Source organism: Puma concolor, chromosome C1 (genome assembly GCF_028749965.1).
Source record: "Puma concolor isolate L17-30 chromosome C1, mPumCon1.1.hap2, whole genome shotgun sequence".
Lineage (NCBI taxonomy): Eukaryota > Metazoa > Chordata > Mammalia > Carnivora > Felidae > Puma > Puma concolor.
In genome coordinates, this window is record NC_141674.1 from 195,130,596 (window position 1) to 195,154,085 (window position 23,490).

Genomic DNA, 23,490 nt, shown 5'->3' on the forward strand with positions numbered 1-23,490 from the left:
TAAGTAGTTAATTCTTTTTTTTTTTTTTTTTCCAACGTTTATTTATTCTTGGGACAGAGAGAGACAGAGCATGAACGGGGGAGGGGCAGAGAGAGAGGGAGACACAGAATCGGAAACAGGCTCCAGGCTCTGAGCCATCAGCCCAGAGCCTGACGCGGGGCTCGAACTCACGGAGTGCGAGATCGTGACCTGGCTGAAGTCGGACGCTTAACCGACTGCGCCACCCAGGCGCCCCCTTAAGTAGTTAATTCTTACTGCTGAAACTCAGACATTCGCTGTCTTCTCATGCCTCAGTATGGCAGAGTGGAAAAAGCATGGTGCTGATAGAGGCCAGATGTTATTGCTGTCACTTACTGTGTGGTAGAATCAGAAATCCTTAGTTTCCATACCTGTAAGGTGGCAAAAGCAATGTCTTCTGAGGCTTACTAGGACTGAGTGACATTACACACGTAAAACATGTAAGTCACAGTATCTATTCAAATGTTTTCACTCCACTACCCCCTTAGACATTTCCTTTCTTTTCCAGTCTCTATAGGGTTGAGGGCATTGATGTCTGCCTTCATTTTGATATTTTAAAATGTGTCTACTTGATTGTGTTTGGATATGAGGTTAGACCAGACATAGGCAAATCATGCTCACCTGTTTTTGTAAGTAAACTTGTATTGGAACATAAGCACACCCATTCATTTACTTATTGTCTGGCTGCTTTCATGTTGTATTGAAAAATTGAGTAGTTTTGACTGAATAAAATACTTACCATCTGGCCCTTACAGAAATAGTTCGGTGACCCTGGGTTAGATCATGAATTAGTAGTCTACAAGATAGCATAATATATTTTCATTAGTACTTAAGCTATCTGTTTAGGATTCTGTAGGCTTCTGTTGGGCTGTAATCCTTGGAAGACATTGGTGCTTAGAAAACTAATTTTGAAATGTGAGACATAGAGGATTGTTTCTTCTAACTATTAAAGTATGTTCCAAACTTGCAATAATTAGAGTAGATCTAGACACACAAATCAAATATAAAAAATTGCTCTGAGGTAGACAGTAGTATATTTTATGTATTATATGTATATCTTAGCGTATAACAAAGAAAGCATCTGGGAATGCAAGCCGGTGCAGCCACCCTGGAAAACAGTATGGAGGTTCCTCAAAAAACTAAAAATAGAACTACCCTACGACCCAGGAATTGCACTACTAGGCATTTTTCCAAGGGATACAGGAGTGCTGTTTCGAAGGGACACATGCACCCCCATGTTTATAGCAGCACTATCAACAATAGCCAAAGTATGGAAAGAGCCCAAATGCCCATCAATGGATGAATGGATAAAGAAGATGTGGGATATATATACAATGGAGTATTACTCGGCAATCAAAAAAAAATGAAATCTTGCCATTTGCAGCTACATGGATGGAACTGGAGGGTATTACGCTAAGTGAAATTAGTCCGAGAAAGACAAAAATTGTATGACTCCACTCATATGAGGACTTTAAGAGACAAACCACATGAACATAAGGAAAGGGAAACAAAAATAATATCAAAACAGGGAGGGGGACTAAACAGAAGAGACTCATAAATATGGAGAACAAACAGAGGGTTGGTTACTGGAGGGGTTGTGGGAGGGGGGACGGGCTAAATGGGTAAGGGGCATTAAGGAATCTACCCCTGAAATCATTGCTTCACTGTATGCTAACTAATTTGGATGTAAATTTTAAAAAAACAAAACAAAATAAAATAAATACAAAAATACTAACTTTAAAAGATATATTCTCCCCTATGTTTATTGCAGCATTATTTACAATAGCCAAATTATGGAAGTAGCTCAGTGTTCATCAACAGATGAATGGATAAAGAAGTAGCATCTATACCATTTATATATGTATATATTGCAACAACATGGATGAATGTAGAGGCTATCATCCTAAGTGAAATAAGTCCGAGAAAGTCAAGTACCATATGATTTCACTCACATGTGGAATTTAAGAAAACAAATGAAGAGAGAAAGAAAGAAAAAAGACAAACATTCTTAACTATAGAGAACAAACTGATGGTTACCAGAAGGGAGGTGGGTGTGAGGATGGGTGAAATAGGAGAGGGGGATTAAAGAGTGTATTTATCATGATGAGCACTGTGTAATTGTTGAATCACTATATTGTACAACTGAAACTAATAAAACACTATATATTAACTACACTGGAATTAAAATTAAAAAAAGATTATCCATCAAAAAAAAAAGCATCTCAGGCTATTGGAGAAGCATTATTCCACACACAGGGAAGACAGTCATAAACTGAGAAAGAAGTAATGGAAACTTGATGTAAGAGCGGAGTTAGTATATTACTATCAGAGGCATCAAATACAAGAAAATTATTCTTCAACCTGAATTTCTCTATTTTTCATATGAAAATTGATGTTTCCAAAGGTACCTATATTTTTGTAATAGTCTACACAAGCTTGTACATATAATACTTTCTTGAGAGTGATTTGACCAGGATAACAGGGGGTTGACTTGTTAATTTTTATTATTATGTCGGGGAGGGGGGGAAGCAAAATGAACTGGTAACCCATTTAAAACTTTGGCTTAACTAACGATATTAAACCTTGTAGATGAGGTAGATGGAGGAGATACACAAAAGAAACAACTCATAAATCCTCACGTGGAGCTACGTAAGTAAGAGATAAAATACTGATGGTGCAGGGATGGGGACTGTAATTGAGCAAACTGTTATTTAAGGCTTCTAGTTTTATACTAGATAAATATCCTGTTTCTTAGAATAAATATTAAGTCTGTGTCCTGACATAAGCTTTATTTAATCTAGATTTAGTTTATAAAATAAACATTATTTAGTTTATACAGAAACTTAGTTTAAATTATAATTTATAATGATTTGATTTCTAACGTTTAAGTAATTATTATGTAGTCTAGAGCTATAGCCGTGACCAGGTGTCTAGCACTGTGTGTGTGTGTGTGTGTGTGTGTGTGTGTGTGTGTGTGCGCGCGCGCGCGCGCGCCAAAAACGTATCATCCAGAATATGTAGTAAAATTTAAGATGCACAATGAGGAAAATACAGTAACCTATAAAGTTAGAAATGGGTCTTATTTCATGGTTGATTTTTCTGTAAGGTCATAAGGTGCATTTTAATTTTCCTTGAGGGTTACTTTAACAGAACTGTGATGAACAGGGATGTAGATGTGGCGTGAGAAATGCTGTCATGAAGAAAACCAAATGGTCGCATTTGTTGGTGGTGGGAGTGAGCAAGAAGGAAGAGAGATTTTTGGCTCATAAAAGCCCCTCACCCCCCTTTTATCTTTAACACTTCTGTTTATAGAATTTTCTGACGCGAATGCCAAGTTTTACTGTCGGCTCTACTATGCGGGAGAGTTTCATAAGATGCGTGAGGTGATTCTGGGGAGCAGTGAAGAAGATTTCATTCGTTCTCTTTCCCACTCGTCGCCCTGGCAGGCCCGTGGGGGCAAATCAGGAGCTGCCTTCTATGCCACGGAAGGGAAGTCTTTTTATCTTCTACTGACTGAGTAGTAGCTATCTTTTGCCCTCAGATAATTTAGGACTCACTTAAATTGAGGTTGTATGATACTGCCAGTCGTCAAGCAAGGGTTTCTTTTTTTATGGTTGAAAGGATGTAATAATTTTTAAGAGTGTACATATGTGTGGTGTGTATTTAGAGACAGACATTGATCCGATCCTTGCTAAACTCTGATCTGGTCCTGACTTCTCCAAATGTAAATAGTAACAGAGAATTTCTAGAAGAGTCAAAAGGGGTACCTCAGAGCTGGTGAGAGAAAGATAAAAATACAAATACTTAACTTGAAAATCGGAAGGCCAGGTTCTTCACCTGCAGAGGTATTATAGAAGGTGATGACCGTTTGTACTTTATGTTCCGTTCTCCATACTCTGGGAGCAAAATTATTTGAGAAAATGCCGCAGGAGGAATGTTGCTTGATACAAGCTTCATAACTGTGACTTACTGCACTGTTAACAAAGGAGTTTATAAAATTTTACTTAGTAGTTAGCACTCAGTAAGTAGTTTTACTTAGTATCTAGTTATGAATTTACGTGTGGTTCTTGACTACATAAATCCTCAGGAACCTGTTGAGCCCTCAATTACTTGAGAACTATATTCTATTTATTTATTTGTTTGTTTGTTTATTTATTTTTGAGAGACTGAGAGAGAGAGACAGAGGATCCGTAGTGGCTCTATGCTGACAGCCGAACTCACGAACTGTGAGATCATGACCTGAGCTCATGTCAGATGCTTAACCGACTGAGCCACCCCAGGCGCCCCATTGAGAACTATATTCTGATTAAAATTTTCTCTTGACATTAGAAAATATCCCTTAAAGCTATGAAGCAAACAAATCATTTGGGATCTTTGGAATGATTTATTATAGATTACCTCAGGAAATACTGTGACTGAATAAACACATATGACACTTCTACCTTTTAGATGATAGATTCATTTTGAAGCAGATGCCTCGTCTGGAAGTCCAGTCTTTCCTTGACTTTGCACCACACTACTTCAATTATATTACAAATGCTGTTCAACAAAAGGTAGAAATCCCAAACCTTGGTCCGTAATTAGAGTTTTCTGGGCTTTTTCATATCCTGAGAATTCATCCCAATGGCAGTCTTTTCCATGCTAAAATAGGGACAGGACATGACTGGATCTCTGTTATGTTATTAAAGTGTGAGAGAATGTAGTCATTTCAAACCCTCTTTGCTACCTTTGCCAGCCAGGAACCAAGAGATCTTGAGCAGGTTGCATTTAGTGTGTGTGTGTGTGTGTGTGTGTGTGTGTGTGTGTGTGTGTGTGTGTGTGTAGAAACATTAAGATTGAATGATAATGCCTGCACATTAGAATTTGTAATTTTGTTAAGACAGAAACTAGAAGTGTTTGTTAAGACAGGTGTATGGATCCTTAGGTAGAAAGAGAGGCAACCAGTGGTTCAGGTTTGCCCACTTGACATTTAGCCATGATCTTCCCAGTGAGTGTATAAGGGAGTCACATAGATTGTTTTTCACTTATGGTTTATTGCATATTTTAGGGGAAATTATATGTCATAGTAAAATTTGTGATTTTGAGAAATTGTAAAGCCTTATCCTTTGGGCAAATATTAAGGATCATTAATGTTTTTATTGGCATTGCTGTTTTACTTTTCACTTGCTTCTGAGATTCAAGGGTTTAAGTTTCTTTCAAGGCCCTCTGGTCCTATTAATAGAACATTAGTTTGGATATTACATGGATAATCCAGATATGGGTATTAAATTACAAATAATCATTTTTGATAAGAGTTGACTTTCTTTTTTTTTTTTTTTTTCTTGATCAGAGGCCCACTGCATTGGCCAAAATTCTTGGAGTTTACAGAATTGGTTATAAGAATTCTCAGAACAATACTGAGAAGAAGTTAGATCTCCTTGTCATGGAAAATCTTTTCTATGGGAGAAAGATGGCACAGGTAAGGATATTGAACTATGCAAGCCACTTAGCTACTGGAAACTTTGGCACTTCTGGTTCCTGATTATAAGGAGTTAGAGAATAACATCTTATTTAATAGTATTAAGCCTTTGTTGCTAGGCCAAAGTTTGTTAACTTTGGAATTGTTGAACCCTGTAGGAAAGAATAAAGAGGAATATTGTAGATGGGTCCTAAAATTTAACCTCTCCAATATCCTAGAAACACAGAATTACAGAATTAGAAGGCAGATCTGTTTCCATCATCTCTGTTTTAAAGATGAAGAAACTAAGACCCAGAAAAATTTAAGTTTTTGACAGTCACACAGATACTACCAGCACTCAGGTTGTTTTAGATTCTAGAAAAGTACCTTTCGAGAGTGTTGGTCCTTGAACTGTTTGTCCCTAGTCTGGTGAGGTAAGGAGCTTATACTAGAATATAATTCAATGCACTGCTTTCTTCATTGAGAGTGTGGTGCTGTGCTGAATGAACAGTGTGCTTAATGATGCAACTGTTTCACATTCTAGCACTAGCTCCTTATGTTGTCATGAGCCAGCGACAATTGACTAGCATTAGTCTGCAGAATACACTTCATGTTGCACTGATCTAGGACCTAAGTCCCCTGACCTTTGAGTGTGTGGCTTTTACTACCCCAAAATTTCTAGAGACCTGCTGTTGCTTCTACATTGCCGTAAGTATTGCATAGGGTTTTGGTATCAAAGCTGTAAGTTTCCTAAGACTGTTTGCATCTGTATTTTAACTGCTTTACGATTCAGTGATATACTTTTGGAGTTATTTGTTAATGTTTCTTAAAGTTGATTAAGTGTGTTAGTATATTTCTGAAATGTTTGAGTAGTTGACCACCTAGGTATTAATTTTCAATGATGAATCATATCACCATTTATTTTATGTATTGAACAGTTATAATGCATGCATTTAATGGCTTCTATAAGTTATGATTAAGTTTTAAAATTAAATTTAACAGTGTATATAATGGTATGGGCTATAAAGAGTCTTTCTGCATTTCCAATTTAATTACATTAATTCATTGCACAACTCATGCATAAATAACAGAAAATTTCCTTTCTGCTAGGTTTTTGATTTGAAGGGTTCACTTAGGAATAGAAATGTAAAAACTGATACTGGGAAAGAGAGCTGTGATGTAGTCCTGCTGGATGAAAATCTCTTAAAGATGGTTCGAGACAACCCCCTGTATATCCGTTCTCATTCCAAAGCCGTGCTGAGAGCCTCGATCCGTAGTGATTCCCACTTCCTTTCTAGCCACCTCATTATAGATTATTCTTTGCTGGTTGGACGAGATGATACCAGCAATGAGCTGGTAGTCGGAATTATAGGTAAGTCGGCAAGCATACCTTCTAGTTCATGATTGAAGCCAGAGTATATTTGAAGATTATACTCAGCCTGATCTCGTAATAGCTTGTTAAATATTTTCACCAACTTACACTTGAAAATTCACAATCAATAGCTTTTAAATTCTAGTTACCTTGTATTCAGTGTCCTCATTTTCATTTTCATTATCTTTACCAAAAACAATCTGTATTGAAAAAGTTACTTGTAAATGAAGCGCTGTGAAGTTGTAATGAGGATTGAATGAATTAATATGGAGACAAACCTTGGGGACAGCACCTGGCAGTATTGTTAGCACTCAGTAAACATGGTAGAAGTAATAGTAATTCCTGTCGTTATTTTCTCACACTTACTAACGTAGCTTTACTGCCAATATTGCCTCCTGTAACAGATTATATTCGAACATTTACATGGGACAAAAAGCTTGAGATGGTTGTGAAATCAACAGGAATTTTAGGGGGACAAGGTGAGCAGAATTTTTGTTTATTCTTTAAACTGTTCTTCTGCCTTCCTTATCAGTTAACATTTAAAAAATGGATACTTTTTTGGGGCACCTGGGTGGCCTCAGTTGGTTGAGCATCTGACTCTTTTTTTTAAAAAAAAAAACTTTTCTAACGTTTATTTATTTTTGAGAGACAGAGCACGAGCAGGGAGGGGCAGAGAGAGAGGGAAACACGGAATCGGAAGCCGGCTCCAGGCTCCAGGCTCTAGGCTCTGAGCTGTCAGCACAGTGCCTGATGCGGGGCTCGAATTCCCGAACCATGAGATCTTGACCTGAGCCGAAGTCAGATGCTCAACTGACTGAGCCACCCAAATGCCCCAAGCATCTGACTCTTGATTTCGGCTCAGGTCATGATCCCAGGGTTGTAGGATCAAGTCCTGTGGCAGGCTCTGTGCTGAGCATGAATGGAGCCTCCTTAAGGTTCTCTCCCTCTCCCTCCCTCCCTCTGTCTCTCGCTCTCTCTCTTCCTCTTTCTTCCTCTCTCTCTCCCTCTCTCCCCACCCCCCCGCTGCCTCCCTCCCTCCCTTTCTCTTCCCGCTGCTCTCCCTGCTCATGCTCACTCTTTCTCTAAAATAAAAAAAAAAAAAAAAAAATTAAAAAAAACCCCCAGAAATAAAAAGTGGGTACTTTTTTAAATTCTAAAAAAGTAAGTGGTTATCTCTGATTTTATCATTTCCCAGATGATCAAATAATAAAGGGAATTGCGTAGGTGGGGGAATAATTGGCTTTAAATTTGTGTTAAGTTGCCAAGGGTTCTCAAGTTGAGAAGTTACCCAAAAAAGGCCATAGATTCTGAATAAGAGGTTGTCTCTAATTAACGCTTCAATCTTCAAAGTTCTCTGAGCACTGCCAGCTCCATTTGTGCTTTCAGACATTTCGCATCTCTAGGCAAGAGCCAGTCTTTTAAAATGGAACCCCCTAGCAGGAAGGACCTGTCCCATGTCATGGGGCACAGTGAACACCCCTCTGTCCTTTCTGAGACTGCTGTGGTGTGTGTGTCTTTATGGCAGTTTTCATGAAAGAACATAGCTGTTCAGATCAGTTGTTGATCAACTATGTAACAGCTTTTTCCCTTTGCTCTTTTCATAATCTCAGGTAAAATGCCCACCGTGGTCTCTCCAGAGTTGTACAGGACTAGATTTTGTGAAGCAATGGACAAGTACTTCCTGATGGTACCAGACCACTGGACAGGCTTAGGTCTGAACTGCTGAAATAGACCATGAGTGAAAAGGTGCCTGGAACAAAGGACCAAAAAATAAGCTACATGTTTTATTTCTTCATCACATTCTCCACAGTATGCCAAGGCCTTTCCGTTCTGTGGTTGTGTGGGCTCCGTGTACCTGAAGTGTTAAAACTCCATGGATTTGCACTTTGATTTTGATACCTACAAATTAGCTGTCCTTAGGCCGGGAGGTTGCATGAACATTTTTCCACTTAAGCGGGAATATAGACCCATTTCAAAGGATTAAAGACAAACGTGTGGTCAGAGATGAGATAGGATAAAAAACGGGTTGTCAGACTTGTTAACAATCCTGTTAAGAAAATAACGTCTCCTAGATTGTGAGTTTCCTGGCATCATGTTGGACGTATTCTTTACTTAGAAAGCATTTGTAGAGCTGGTGACTTTGTGTTTCTTATGTGACAATGTAATGTTATGTATTATCAGAATTTATGAAATCTTTAAAAAATTCCAAATTATACTATTAATGGCCAGTAAAACAGATTGACACAATCTGTTCTTGTTTTATTGAAGAATTTGACTTAAATTGGGAACCCTGTTGTATGTTCTTATCTTGCTCTGGTTTTCAGTATGCTTGATGTTTTTTAGGTTCTCTCTTCTCTGTGGATGACAGGAGACTATAGCTATTAACTCGAAGCCTTCTTTTGGAGCTGTTTTTTAAGCTTGTTTGTAACTTTTTTGCAATTAATATGTTCAACTACACTTATCTGCACCTGCTCATCTTGTAGGTTTTCCTCCACTTTCAGGGAAACAGTAAATGAGTCTATAGTGACTAAATTCCCAAAGGGAGAATTACTAAGGATTTTTTTAATGTAAAAAATGAATTAGACCTTATCCAAGAAATTGGGTGAGAGGTAGGCACTCGCTTGTTTTTTGTAAAGGTAAAGTGTCTTTTTCAATACAGATAGCAATTTAAGTGGCATCTATAAAACTAAGAGGTTTCTAGTGTGGACATCCCTGTTTCTTAACTTTCTGTGCCAGTTTCTAGGCCAGTTCTGATTATTGAGAAATGTTAAGAGATAAAATATTTGTAGTAAGGAACTTCTTGTTTAATAGAGTTTTGTTTGTTTTAAAATATGATCAGATAGAGTACTAAACTAACTATCTTTGGGGAAATAACAGAACGCCAAATATTTCCTCGTGGCTTCTTTCCCTAACAAGGATACTTGGGGGATTTATAAAGTTTTATATAAAGTTCTATTCTTTTCAGGCTTTCCTGTAAGAGCACATTTCTATTGTAACTTTCACGAAACAAGAAAAAGGAATCTGGGTACATTCCGGTTACAGAGACTTATAAGTATGTGAAATAGGAACATTTTGGAAAGTGTGCTTTAGAGAATGAAAACATTAGTTTGGTGTTTGGTGCTTATTGGAAACGTGGTTTCTTTTGAACTAGAAACAAGTTGGCCAAGGACTTAAAACTGATGATAAGCTTAAAAAAAAAAAAAAAAAAACAACCGGCAAAAACCTGGGTGTGCCTTTTGAAAACACACAGAACACTGGTGGTTTTAGAGGAGAAAAGGACTGCTTCCTGCAAGAGAAACATTGGAACATTGTTAACTTCTTGTGAGTCCAGGAACAATGGATCGTGCATCTCATTCTGAATGTAAACACGTTTTGTCTCTGTTCTTTTTTTCTGTCAGGATACTTGGGAGTATTTATCTTGTCCGTTTCCTGCACCCCCAGTCACGCACACCTCCACAAGGTATCTTCCCTCAGCTGTAATCAGGTCGTTTCTCAGTTTTAGTCTCAACACTATGTGTATGCGTAGCTTGGATCCTTCACTGGAATAACTCCTGATAATAATATGTCACGTTGATTTTGTTTGGCTTGCTCATGACTTGAAAGATTATTTTTTAAAGCACTGCTGCCTCTTAGATAATTCTGTGGCTAAAAAAATTCCAGGATAATATAGTCTTGAAGCAATACTTGCTGCCTTGCAAGGGTGACCTGTCCTTTTAAAACTGTCTTAATGCAAGGGAAATTAATTTGTCATGAGTGGTAGAACTATATCCTCAGCCCTTGCTGCTTTTGTTGAGGCCACTACCATATATATATACATATATATATATATATAAGGTGTTTCAAATAGCATGCTCTTCAGTGGTAAGCATTGAATGACTGCTCGCCTCTCTTGAATTCCCTTTCGAGGCTTGGACGATGTCAATGTTCGAAAGTTACAACTGAGGAAGATACCAGAGTACTTTCTTCCTTAGAATAAAATATGAATCCTAAGAATAACTGATAGTAGCACAAGAAAACTATGTGAATGTGTTGCATTGTATAAAAATACTATTTATAAATGTGAAGGTTGTTGATGCCATCAAAACTTTATGGAAAAATAAAAAGGATTTCCTTTTTTCTTATCCAAGCCTGAGAAAAATAAGGGGAACCAGCTATTGCAAGCCCTTTTGTAGTCTGTTGAATAATTTAAATTTCTAGACATTTAAAATTTCCTACAAAATATGCTGCTTATAATTTTTTTCTTGATCCAGTTGTGAGTGCTTTTCTAGCCTTGGCTTTTATTGGGTTTTGTAAATAGGGTCGTATTGGTTTTGGTGGCATCAGTGTCTCCTTGGCATTTTACCCATTAGCAGTGGGCCTGTATAAAACTGCCAAGGAAAAGTAACCTACCTGTAGAAAGTTTGCTTAGCTAGCAGAGTGAAACTGTTGTGAATGAGCCTGGTGGGGAAACAGGTCAGGCCATTCATTATTCCTCAAGTGTTAACATACTGACTTATGCAGTATTCAGACCATCTAGTGCAATGCCTTTTTGTTTGTTTGTTTTTGTAACACGGGTGCAGTGTATTATAGAAAAATAAAGATTACAATCATGAGCAGTTTTATTAATGCTGCTGTGCTGGTTTTGTAAAAAATGTACATTATGCCTTTTGACAGGTTTAATTTTAACTAGAGAAATGACATTGTAAATCACAATATCCTCTTTTAATTTAATATGAAAAATTCAATTAACAATATTGAAAATACTTACTGTATTATATTGTATATATTTCTCTACCTTGGTTCTAGCTGTTTTATATGATTGACATGTTATTTAAGAGATAAAACTGCCTTGACCTTTTGGAGACATACTATAAATAAAGAACACTTACAATAAACTGAGAATCAACTTCAGTTTGTTTTGAATCGGCTTCAGGAAATTAACAAGGGGAGATGGAGTTTGGGGCCCAAACCTCGCCCCTCGCCCCTCGCCCCTCGCCCCTCGCCCCTGGCCTCTAGCCTCAAAGCGTTGCCTTCTGTTCATTCTCTTCCCCATCATTTTTCCCCCTGGAGAATTTAAGTCTTTCACTAGTAAATAGCCCTTCCTTCTTAAGTCTCAGAAAGGGGGTCTTAAACCTGTGTGTTTGCGTCTACCACTAATGGCCTCGCCTCTTCTGTCCTCCTCCTGGTCTTCATGTGTTTCCGTTTTCCTGGCGGGACGCTCAGGAAAGCCAGGGAGGGCCGAATTCGCCTCTCTGGCAGGCTCTCAGCTGTTGGCTGCTCGCAGAAGTGTTCAGACAGGACCCGCCTGCCTGCGGTGGAACCGCTGTGCTGGTGGAACCGCTGTGCTGCAAGCTCGCAGCTGTGGAAGCGCGCTCCCCTTCACCGCGCCTGGGCTCCCCCGGGGCACAGCGTCGCCACCTGGCGGCCGCCACGTCGGCTCCTGCGGCCCCGCCTCTGCCCTGCGGGGAAAGAGACCGTGCAGGCACCTGCCAGCCAGTGCTCTGTTCCCACTAACGTGAAGGAAGTGTCTTGTGTTGGAAATTCATTTCTTGTACAATTCCTGGGTCAGTGCTTAACAAAGTTAAGATTGTTAACCCACGTTTAAAAACTGTGGTTAAGACAATCCCAAATGTATCATCTTCACCGCGTTTAAGTTTATACTTTAGTGGTGTTAACTATACTCACGTTGCACTTTATACCCCCAGCACGTACTCATCTTGCAGGCCTGCAACTGTATCCATTTAACAACTCTTCCTGCTCACCCTGGTCTCTCGTGACCATCCTGCTTTCTGTTCCCGTTAATCTGACCACTTCGGGTACTTTACGAGAAATCAGACAGGATTTGTCTCTCTGGGGCCGGCTTATGTTGCTTAGTGTACTATCCTCAAGATTCATTCATGTTGTAGCATTTCCTCCCTCTGTTAAGTGCTATTCCAGGTTGAATGATATTCCATTGTATGTAGGCACCACATTTCTTTTTTCATCATCAGTGCACCTTTGAAATTGCTTCTGCCTCTTGGCTGCTGTGAATAATGCTATCACAAACATGGAAATTCAAATGTATGTGCAAGATTCTTTTAAAAACTTCTTTTAGATAAATATGGAGAAGTGGGATTGCTGGATCACAAGGCAGTTCTATTTTTTTTTTTTAATGTTTTGAGGAACCTCCACACTGTTTCCCCTAGCAGCCCTACTGTTTTACGGTCCCACCCACTGTACACAAGGGTACCAATTTCTTCACATCCTTTTTTAACACTTAGATACTTATTTTGATGGTAGCCATCCTAATGAGTGTGACATAATATCTCATGTGCTTTTTCTAAGTTTTTTCTTTTTTAATTTTTGTTTTTAAATTTCTTTATTTTTGAGAGTCAGAGCACGAGCAGGGGAGGTGCAGAGAGAGAGGGAGACACAGAATCCAAAGCAAGCTTCAGGCTCTGAGCTGTCAGCACAGAGCCCGATGTGGGGCTTGAACTTACGGACCACGAGATGATGTCCTGAGCTGAACTTGGATGCTTAACCAGCTGAGCTACCCAGGTGCCCCTCTAAGTTTTATTTTGTTTTGTTTTGTTTTTAATTTATTTTATTATTTATTTTTGAGGGTGTGTGTGTGTGTGTGTGTGTGTGTGTGTGTGTGCGTATATGTGCACATTTGTGAGTTGGGGAGGGGCAGAGAGGGAGAGAGAGAATCCCAGGCAGGCTCTGCACTATCAAGGCAGAGCCAGATGCAGGGCTGGAACTCACGAACCACGAGATCATGACCTGAGGAAATCAGACACTTAACCCACTGAGCCACCCAGGAGCCCCTCATTGTGGTTTTGATTTGCATTCTTCTCATGATGAGTGATGTTGAACATGTTTTCATATGCTTGTGGATCATTTGTACATTATCTTTGGAGAAATGTCTATTCAAGTCCTTTTGCCATTTTTAATTAGACTCCTTGATTTTTTGTTGTTGGGTTGTAGGAGTTCTTACATGTTGTGGATGTTAACCCCTTACCAGACATAGGATTTGTTAGTATTGTCTCTCACCCCATAGACTGCCATTTCAATCTGTTGATGGTGTCCTTTGATATGCAAACGTTTTTAAGTTTGATGTAGTCCCGTTTGTCTCCTTTTGCTTGTGCTTTTGGTGTCATAACCAATAAATCTTTGCCAAATTCAGTATCTTGAAGCTTTCCCCCTGTTTTCTTCTAACTTCACAGTTTTAGGTCTTAATGTTTAGGTCTTATCAACCCTTTTGAGCTTTTTTATATGGTGTAAAATAAGGGTTCAACTTCACTCTTTTGCATGTGGATATCCGGTTTCTTAACACCGTTTGTTGAAGAGACTGTCTTTTCCCCATTAAGTGATTTTGGCACCCTTATCGAAGATCACTTGGCTATATAAGCAAGGGTTTATTTCTGAACTCTTTATTGTATCCCATTTATTTATGTATCTGTCCCTAGGCCAGTACTACACTGTTTGCTTCCTGTGGCTTTGTAATATATTTTGAAGTAAGGAAGTGTGAGATCTCCAACTTTTTTTTCTTTTTCAAAATTCTTTTGGCTATTTGAGGTCCTTTGAGATTCCAAATGTGTTTTAAGATGAAATTTTCTATTTTTACATTAAAAAAATGCCATTGTCATTTTGATAGGGATTATGTTGAATCTGTAGATAGGGATTATGTTGAATCTGCTTTGAGTAATATGGATATCTTTTTTTTTTTCTTTTTAAAAATATTTATTTATTTTGGGAGAGAGAGAGGGTGCAAGTGAGTGTGAGTTGGGGAGGGGCAGAGAGAGATATAGAGAATCCCAAGCAGGCTCCAGGCTGTCAGCGCAGAGACAGAGACAGAGAGAGAGATAATCCCAAGCAGGCTCTGCACTGTCAGCATACAGCCTGATGCCGGGCTCGATCTCTCAAACCGTGAGATCATGACCTGAGCTGAAATCAAGAATTGGACGCTTCACCAACTGAGCCACCCCAGGCTCCCCTGGACACCTTAACTATATTAAATCTTCCAACCTGTGATCATAAGATGTCTTTCCCCTTTTTTTGCTGCCTTTAATTTCTTTCCCCAGTGTTTTGTAGCTTTCAGAGTACAAGGCTTTCACTTTTTGGTTAGGTTTATTCTTAGTATTTTATTCTTTTTGATGCTGTTATAAATGAACTTGTTTTGTTAATTGCCTTTTCAGATTGTTCATTGTTAGTGTGTAGAAGCACAACTGATTTTAGTGTGTTGATTTCATATCCTGCAATTCTCCTGAATTTATTTTAACATGTTTTGTGTGTGTATATACTCTTCAGGGTTTTTTACATATAAGATGATGTCAATTGCAAATAGATCTTTTTATTTCTTCCTTTTTAATTAACATGCTTTTCTTTTGCTTTCTTGCCTAATTGCTCTGGCCAGGGCTTCAGTACTATTTTGGATATAAATGGTGAATGTGCACATTCTTGCCTTGTTTCTGACTTTGGGGAAAAGGTTTCAGTGATGCTAGCTGTGGACTCTTCATATATGACCTTTATTATGTGGAGGTAGTTTCTTTTTTTTTAAATTTTTTTTTTCCAACATTTATTTATTTTTGGGACAGAGAGAGACAGAGCATGAACGGGGGAGGGGCAGAGAGAGAGGGAGACACAGAATCGGAAACAGGCTCCAGGCTCTGAGCCATCAGCCCAGAGCCCGACGCGGGGCTCGAACTCACGGACCGCGAGATCGTGACCTGGCTGAAGTCGGACGCTTAACCGACTGCGCCACCCAGGCGCCCCTGTGGAGGTAGTTTCTTTATTTGCAGTTTGTTGAGTGTTTTTATCATGAAAGTGTGTTCAGTATTGTCAGATGCTTTTTCTGCATCGATTGAAATGGTTAAGTGGTTTTTATTCGTTCTATTAATGTGGTATAGTGCGTTGATTGATTTTTGCGTTAATTAAAGCATCCTTGCCTCCTGAGGATAAATCCCATTTAGTCCTGGTGTCTGATCCTTTTAATGTACTGTTAAATTCAGTTTGCTAGTATTTTGTTGAGGATTTTTGCATCTATATTATCAGGGATAGTGGCCTATAGCTTTTTTTTTTTCTTGTTATGTCTTTCTTGGGCTTTGACATCAGGGTAATGCTGGCCTTATAAAATCAGTTTGGGAGTATTTTCATTTCTTCAGTTTTTAGGAAGTGTTGGTATAGGGTTGGCATTACTTCTTTGAATCATTGGTAGAATTCAGCAGTGAAGCCGTCTGGTCCTGGATTTTCTTTGTTGGGAGGTTTTTGATTATTGATTCAGTCTCTTTACTATTTATAGGTCTGTTCAGACTCTCTTTGATTCAGTGTTGGTAGATTATATATTTCTAGGAAATTACCATTTCTTGTAGATTACCCAGTTTTTTGGCCTATAATTGTTCATAGTATTCGCTTACGATCCTTTTCATTTCTGTGACATTAGTTGTACTGCCCCTCCTTTCATTTGTGATTTTACATATTTGAGTCTTTTTTCTTGTTTTCTTATTTTTTTTTTCCAACGTTTATTTATTTTTAGGACAGAGAGAGACAGAGCATGAACAGGGGAGGGGCAGAGAGAGAGGGAGACACAGAATCGGAAACAGGCTCCAGGCTCTGAGCCATCAGCCCAGAGCCCGACGCGGGGCTCGAACTCACGGACCGCGAGATCGTGACCTGGCTGAAGTCGGACGCTCAACCGACTGCGCCACCCAGGCGCCCCTTTTCTTGTTTTGTTAATCCAGCTGAGGGATTGTCAATTTTGTTGATCTTTCCCAAAACCCAGCCCTTTTGTTTTTTTCTTAACAATTTTTTTTCATGTTTATTTAATTTGGAGAGAGAGCAAGAGAGAGACAGAGCGTGAGCAGAGGTGGAGTAGAGAGAGAGGGAGACACAGAATCTGAAGCAGGCTCCAGGCTCTGACCTGTCAGCGTAGAGTCCGATGCGGGGCTTGAACTCACAAACTGTGAGATCATAACCTGAACTGAAGTCAGATGTTTAACCGAATGAGCCACCCAGGCACCCCTGTGGTGTTTTTTCTATTCTCTACTTTATCTCTGTTGTCAATCCTTATTTCCTTCCATCTGCCAATTTTGGGTTTTGTTCTTTTTCTAGTTCGTTGAGATGTAAAGCTATGTTGTTGATGTGAGACCTTCCTTTTTCGGTGTACGTGTTCATGCCTGTGAACTTCCCTCTTCATTCTGCTTTCACTACATCCCATAAGTTTTGGTATGTTGTGTCTGCCTGTTGATTTGTCTCAAGATATTTTCTAATCTCTCTTGTGATTTCTTCCTTGAACTTGTGGTTGTTCAAGTGCATGCTGTTTATTAATTCTTGTGTATTTATGAATTTTCCAGTTTCCCTACTGCTGTTGATGTGTAGTTTTATTCCATCATGGTTGATAAGGATACTTGGTATGATTCCAATCTTAACAATTTGTGCCCAAAAGAGAACTTCTGTTCTAGAACATGTATTCTGATGTCTTAGGTTAAAACAAAAGAGAAGGTAGATATCCAAGGAAAGTGTTTTGAAATTGAATGTCATGGAGTGAGAAAGTGACTAAATTACCAGTTGTTAACCCAGGAATTTTCCCCAGTGTCTTCACCTATTGAAAGAAGTTTCTTTTCCTTTTTTTAAAATCTCTATTCCTGATTTAAAAAAATTTTTTTTAAATACTTATTTATTTTTGAGAAAGAGAGACAGAGCATGAGTGGGAGAGGGGTAGAGAGAGGGGGAAACACAGAATCTGAAGCAGGCTCCAGGCTCTGAGCTGTCAACACAGAACTTGACACAGGGCTCAAACCCACGAACCATGAGATCATGACCCGAACCGAAGCTGGAGGCTTTAACCGACTGACACCCAGGCGCCCCTCTATTCCTGATTTTTAAAACTGAAAACAAAAGCTATGAGATGATAATTTTACTGTAGTAAATGTCCTTTAATGCATCCTTGGAGTTAGCTGTCTTGAATTTGGCTCTGATCGGTTATTATTTACTGACTGATTACATTTAAACTTTTCAAGTTTGTCAGAATATGTGTAACAGGACTGAGAAAACTTTTAACTTTATAAATTCTCACCTTTAAGACATTGATTGCACTTATATGGCTCTTAGCAAAGTATCATAAAAGCTGCCCCTGCTTTTATGGTTGAGGGAGGAAGGTATTTTCAGGGAGTTGGCTAGGGTTAGAAATGAACCCAAATGAGGTTGCAATGGTGAGGAGAGGCCAGTAGAGGGCTCTGAAGTACTTGGTTCTAAGATTTCTGAATTCTTTAGAGCAATAGGAAACCCCTGAGACAAGGGGACCCAAGTCCCAAAAATCTTTACCAGAGTCCCAAGTGCCTTCTAGGCTTCTTTTTGACAAGAGTCTGTTATATCTTAGAATATTTAGTTTTCAGATGGAGGTGTAAGTTAGAAATAGTTTAATATTTTCTACTCAGAATTGTAATTCTTTTTTTCAAATGAAGGTAGCATTAACAGCTTTTCATTTGAAAGAGCACGTATTTGATAAATTTGCTGTCCATACACCACTGAAATAGAGTCATAAGTACAAATGAGTGACTATCAGAAAAAGGACATTAGGAAAAATTAGGAAAATCTCACAATATGAACTTTAATTAATAAGAATATCAGTATTGGTTCATTGTGACAATCGCCCCTTAGTAAATGTAAGATATCAATAGTAGGGGAAGCTGGGGGTATGGAAACTGTCTATACTACCTTTGTAATTATTTTTCTGAAACAAAAAAACAAAAAATCCAAAACAAATAAGTGATGATATTGTAGATAGGAATAACCTCACTTTAGAGATGTGATCTTAATGAAATTAAATGGGGAGGGGAGGTCTTTTTGTCCTTTACTGCTATTATCCTATTAAAATACTTTCTTCCTTCCCCAATTCAAAGAACCAACCGTTCTTTAGAAGGATATAGGCAAGTGAAAAGAGAATACACTTCCATTTCTGATGGCTTCTTCCCACCATCTTGCCGTGGGCAGTTTCCTCGTGTAGGTAAGAGCAGTGCTGTGCTGGGTACCTATCAACTGCAGATCTCTGGGGCTCTCTCGCTGCGAGGCCCTCTCCCTTCCAGACTCTGTCCCATGAACTCAGCTGCCTTAGGTCTTCCCCCAAGGACTAGAACAGGATCCTCCTCAGTTGCCCCTTTCTCTGCTTTGACCTAAAAGCTTTTTGGGCATAATCTGGGATAAACTGGGCTCAACCTCATTTGTTTCTCACCTCTCAAGGATCCGCTGTCCTATATCAAATGTTTTCACTCATGTGGATCTTGAGAAACTTAACAGAAGACCATGGGGGAAGGGAAGGGGAAAAAAAAAGTTACAGAGAGGGAGGGAGGCCAACCATAAGAGACTCTTAAATAGAACAAACTGAGGGTGGATGGGGGAAGTATGGGAGAGGGGAAATGGGTGATGGGCATTGAGGAGGGTACTTGTTGGGATGAGCCCTGGGTGTTGTATGTAAGCCAATTTGACAATAAATTATATTCATAAAAAAACCGTTCAATATGTTTAAAAATTCTAAATAAATGGTTTAAAAACAAAAAAGGATCCACTTTTTTTTTTCCTTTTCCTTTGCTGGCTGATAACCAGTTTTGAAAAACATTGTTCTATGTATTTTTCCTGGTTTTCATGATGGCTTCAGAAAATCTGGACCCTCCTACCTCACTTTGGTGGAAGCAGGAGCCCAAAGCAGATGGAATTTATAAAGATTATATCTAAGTGCTGTGTTGAAATTGATACAATGTTCCTCTGTCAAAGTAAAAAGTAATACCCTATTTATGACTGTTTTAAAAATGATTAAAAAAAACCCTATCTCAGGGGCGCCTCAGTGGCACAGTCGGTTAAGCGTCCGACTTCAGCCAGGTCACGATCTCACGGTCCGTGAGTTTGAGCCCTGCGTCAGGCTCTGGGCTGATGGCTCGGAGCCTGGAGCCTGTTTCCGATTCTGTGTCTCCCTCTCTCTCTGCCCCTCCCCCGTTCATGCTCTGTCTTTCTCTGTCCCAAAAATAAATAAAAAAACATGGAAAAAAAAATAAAAAATAAAAAAACCCTATCTCTTCTAATTGAAGTCCTATTATCTGCAACAAATTAAAATAGAGAGATAATAATGTAACTAGGAGAGAAGATTTAAATTCAGTGTGCAATTATATGCCTTGAGGTACCAGCAGATAATTGTCATCCTGTACACAGGTACGCATTATCACCTGGGCAGAGCATGTTCCGGGGAGCAAAGAACCCTGAGCCAGATTCCTGGTGTTGCCACCATGTCTGCCTTTTAGCTTCTCATCTTGAAAATGCTGGGGAACTTCAAGGTTGTTTAAGAATATATAGGCATAACTAATTGCTCTGTAGCTTATTGGCCACAGACCTTGGTAGGTACTTCTAGATTTTTCCACAGAGAATTTCATGGGCATTTCTATTGCTAACGTGCCGCGTGATCGGAGAGAAACCCATTTGGCAGTTCCAGCCAGCCCCCCCCCCCAATACTCTGATTGTCATCATTGCCTACGGTAATATCACATAAAGTACCAAACTACAACATACCATTAAGGAAGTGCTCCGTAGGAGAGACCAGCTCAAACTGCTAGCGGGAGAGAACACCCTGATTTTCTAGAAGTGATTCCTGTAGCAACATCTGTTTCAACTGGTTTCACACCACCAGTGTAGAGGGGCCCTCTTTTATCTTCTCTGTGCGCACCTCTAAAGACCCATCGGCGGAAATTGGAGAAATTTTGCTCTTTATATCAGAGATCTTGCCTTTTCCTTCTGCCTTTCAGAAGTGAATGCATTGTAAGTAATGCTAAATAAAATGGATGTGATGGCTCTGAGAGATCCAAGCTCTTCAATTGTAACAGAAGGTGGACACTCACCACCTTCGTCTTAGTCCAAGCCTGGAAGCTGCTGTCCAGTACATTCTGTCTGGCGGCTGCAGGAGTGGGACTTTTATCTGCTAGTCCCCATGAACGTGGTGTGTGCAATTCACAATAGTGAATCAGCCACACATTTCTGTTGTCTGCTGCTGGTAATTAATACTTTCGCTCGTTCAGTCAAGAAACTTGCATGGAACATGTACTTTGGACTGGTTCCTGCTGCTGCGGAGATAAGAGTCCCCACTCTCAGTCTCAAGGAGCTTACAGTTCAGTGGTGGAAATGGATATAAAACAAATAACCAGATGATTACTTGGAGTAAAGTCGGATAAATGTCTGTTTTGTTAGTGGAGGTGAACTTTATTCTCTGGGAATGTTTATTCAATTGGCTACATGCAAATTTGCCGATTTGAAGTATGCTATGTTTAAGTGACTTGAGAAGAGATTTGTTTTTACTGTTTTTTAAAATGACTTTATTTTATTTAGAGAGAGAAAGAGTGCATGTGTGCAAGTGGAGAAGGGACAGTGAGAGAGGAGGAGAGAGAGAGAGGAGAGAGGATCCCAAGCAGGCTCCGCTCTGTCAGACCAGAGCCCGACGTGGGGCTCGAACTCATGAACTGTAAGATCGTGACCTGAGCTGAAATCAAGAGTCGGATGTTTAACCAACTGAGCCACCAAGCACCGCTTACTTTTTTAATTTTAGAGAATGTTAGTTACAAAAATATTTTATTTTTTTCTTGAAGATGTACACTTGAGGCAGTTTTCCTTGTAAAGTATTGCGTTTCCCCATGTGAATGTCAAGGAAGAGAGAGCTTAACACGAACAGCTAATTTTAAGCATCTGTCATGGAACCTGAGTTGCTCAGTGAGGAAGGTTCTCTAGGCTAACGCAGGAGGATAACTCAAAACCCTTGTGAAGATGCCTAAGTGTCCCTGTGAAGGCAGGGACCTTTCTTTGCTTCTTGTGTCCTCCAAAGCAGTTCTCTGCATAGTTGAACTGGAGACAAGGCCGTGGCACTCTCAGGACAGAGCGCTAATTATGCACTCACGGTTTCTTCCATGTGAGCTCCCCTGGTTTGACTTGGTTTTTATCATGACCCTTACTGGTTGACCCAACACATCTTTATGCCCCAAGCAACTCTCCAAATAGGCTACATGTACAGAGTCCACCAGCCTAGGAGATGATCTAGTTTGAGGAGTCTGCCCAGTAGAAAGACTCCATGTTGGATGGTACCCAGTGGATTCAGTCAGATTCTCTTTTTTGGTCATTTTGATTTGCAGAGGAGGCAGTGGAAGCAGGGACTGTGTGTAAGCTGAGGCAGCAGAGGGGGAAACGGAGAGGGCGTCTGGGTCATGAATATAGTGGGCTCAGTAGAGGAGGGGGTGAGAGAAAGCTGGCTTCTGAGGGGCTGACTGGATGTTGTGTCTCGAGCACTTGTTCGAGTTGTCTGAGCGGCCACTCTCTCATGAATAAGGATGACTTTTCTAGCTCCGCAAGCCCATAAAGATCCTAGGGTTTCCTTTCTTTCTGGCATGTGCATAACAGATGCCCATCAGATGAGGTGGGCATTGCCTACTCCTCATAGTCTGTAAGAGGCTAACACAATATTTAGACAGTGATAATTCTAAAAGGAATTATTAATGCTTCCATTACCATATTACACATTGTAACAACATGCCGACCTCTCTGTCCTATTCACATTTAGCCTTATGCTGACTCTGTGTTTGCAAATCAGTAATGCTTGCATTTTTGCCAATTTATTTTATTTTATTTTTTTTATATATGAAATTTATTGTCAAATTGGTTTCCATACAACACCCAGTGCTCATCCCAAAAGGTGCCCTCCTCAGTACCCATCACCCACCCTCTCCTCCCTCCCACCCCCCATCAACCCTTAGTTTGTTCTCAGTTCTCAACAGTCTCTTATGCTTTGGCTCTCTCCCACTCTAACCTCTTTTTTTTTTTTTTTCCTTCCCCTCCCCCATGGGTTCCTGTTAAGTTTCTCAGGATCCACATAAGAGTGAAACCATATGGTATCTGTCTTTCTCTGTATGGCTTATTTCACTTAGCATCACACTCTCCAGTTCCATCCACGTTGCTACAAAAGGCCATATTTCATTTTTTCTCATTGCCACGTAGTACTCCATTGTGTATATAAACCACAATTTCTTTATCCATTCATCAGTTGATGGACATTTAGGCTCTTTCCATAATTTGGCTATTGTTGAGAGTGCTGCTATGAACATTGGGGTACAAGTGCCCCTATGCATCAGTACTCCTGTGTCCCTTGGATAAATTCCTAGCAGTGCTATTGCTGGGTCATAGGGTAGGTCTATTTTTAATTTTCTGAGGAACCTCCACACTGCTTTCCAGAGCGGCTGCACCAATTTGCATTCCCACCAACAGTGCAAGAGGGTTCCCGTTTCTCCACATCCTCTCCAGCATCTATAGTCTCCTGATTTGTTCATTTTGGCCACTCTGACTGGCGTGAGGTGATATCTGAGTGTGGTTTTGATTTGTATTTCCCTGATAAGGAGCGACGCTGAACATCTTTTCATGTGCCTGTTGGCCATCCGGATGTCTTCTTTAGAGAAGTGTCTATTCATGTTTTCTGCCCATTTCTTCACTGGGTTATTTGCTTTTCGGGTGTGGAGTTTGGTGAGCTCTTTATATATTTTGGATACTAGCCCTTTGTCCGATATGTCATTTGCAAATATCTTTTCCCATTCCGTTGGTTGCCTTTTAGTTTTGTTGGTTGTTTCCTTTGCTGTGCAGAAGCTTTTTATCTTCATAAGGTCCCAGTAATTCACTTTTGCTTTTAATTCCC

General features: G+C 39.7%; 2 protein-coding genes across 9 annotated transcripts in view; both read left to right on the plus strand.

The window, feature by feature from the left end:
* Positions 1-11,715, plus strand: part of PIKFYVE (phosphoinositide kinase, FYVE-type zinc finger containing) — an 88,538-nt gene extending 76,823 nt beyond the window's left edge. For all 8 annotated transcript variants that reach the window (XM_086719480.1, XM_086719476.1, XM_086719477.1 and 5 more), the window contains 7 exons: positions 2,608-2,667; positions 3,331-3,505; positions 4,466-4,571; positions 5,348-5,476; positions 6,566-6,827; positions 7,232-7,306; positions 8,438-11,715. In XM_086719480.1, coding sequence (XP_086575606.1) covers positions 2,608-2,667; positions 3,331-3,505; positions 4,466-4,571; positions 5,348-5,476; positions 6,566-6,827; positions 7,232-7,306; positions 8,438-8,553 — 923 coding nt within the window. In that variant the 3' untranslated portion in view covers positions 8,554-11,715. The remainder of the gene's footprint in view (positions 1-2,607; positions 2,668-3,330; positions 3,506-4,465; positions 4,572-5,347; positions 5,477-6,565; positions 6,828-7,231; positions 7,307-8,437) is intronic.
* An 88-nt stretch (positions 11,716-11,803) lies between these two features.
* Positions 11,804-23,490, plus strand: part of PTH2R (parathyroid hormone 2 receptor) — a 136,526-nt gene continuing 124,839 nt past the window's right edge. Inside the window, exon 1 of the mRNA XM_086719486.1 lies at positions 11,804-13,343. The gene's annotated coding sequence lies outside the window, so the exon portion shown is untranslated. The remainder of the gene's footprint in view (positions 13,344-23,490) is intronic.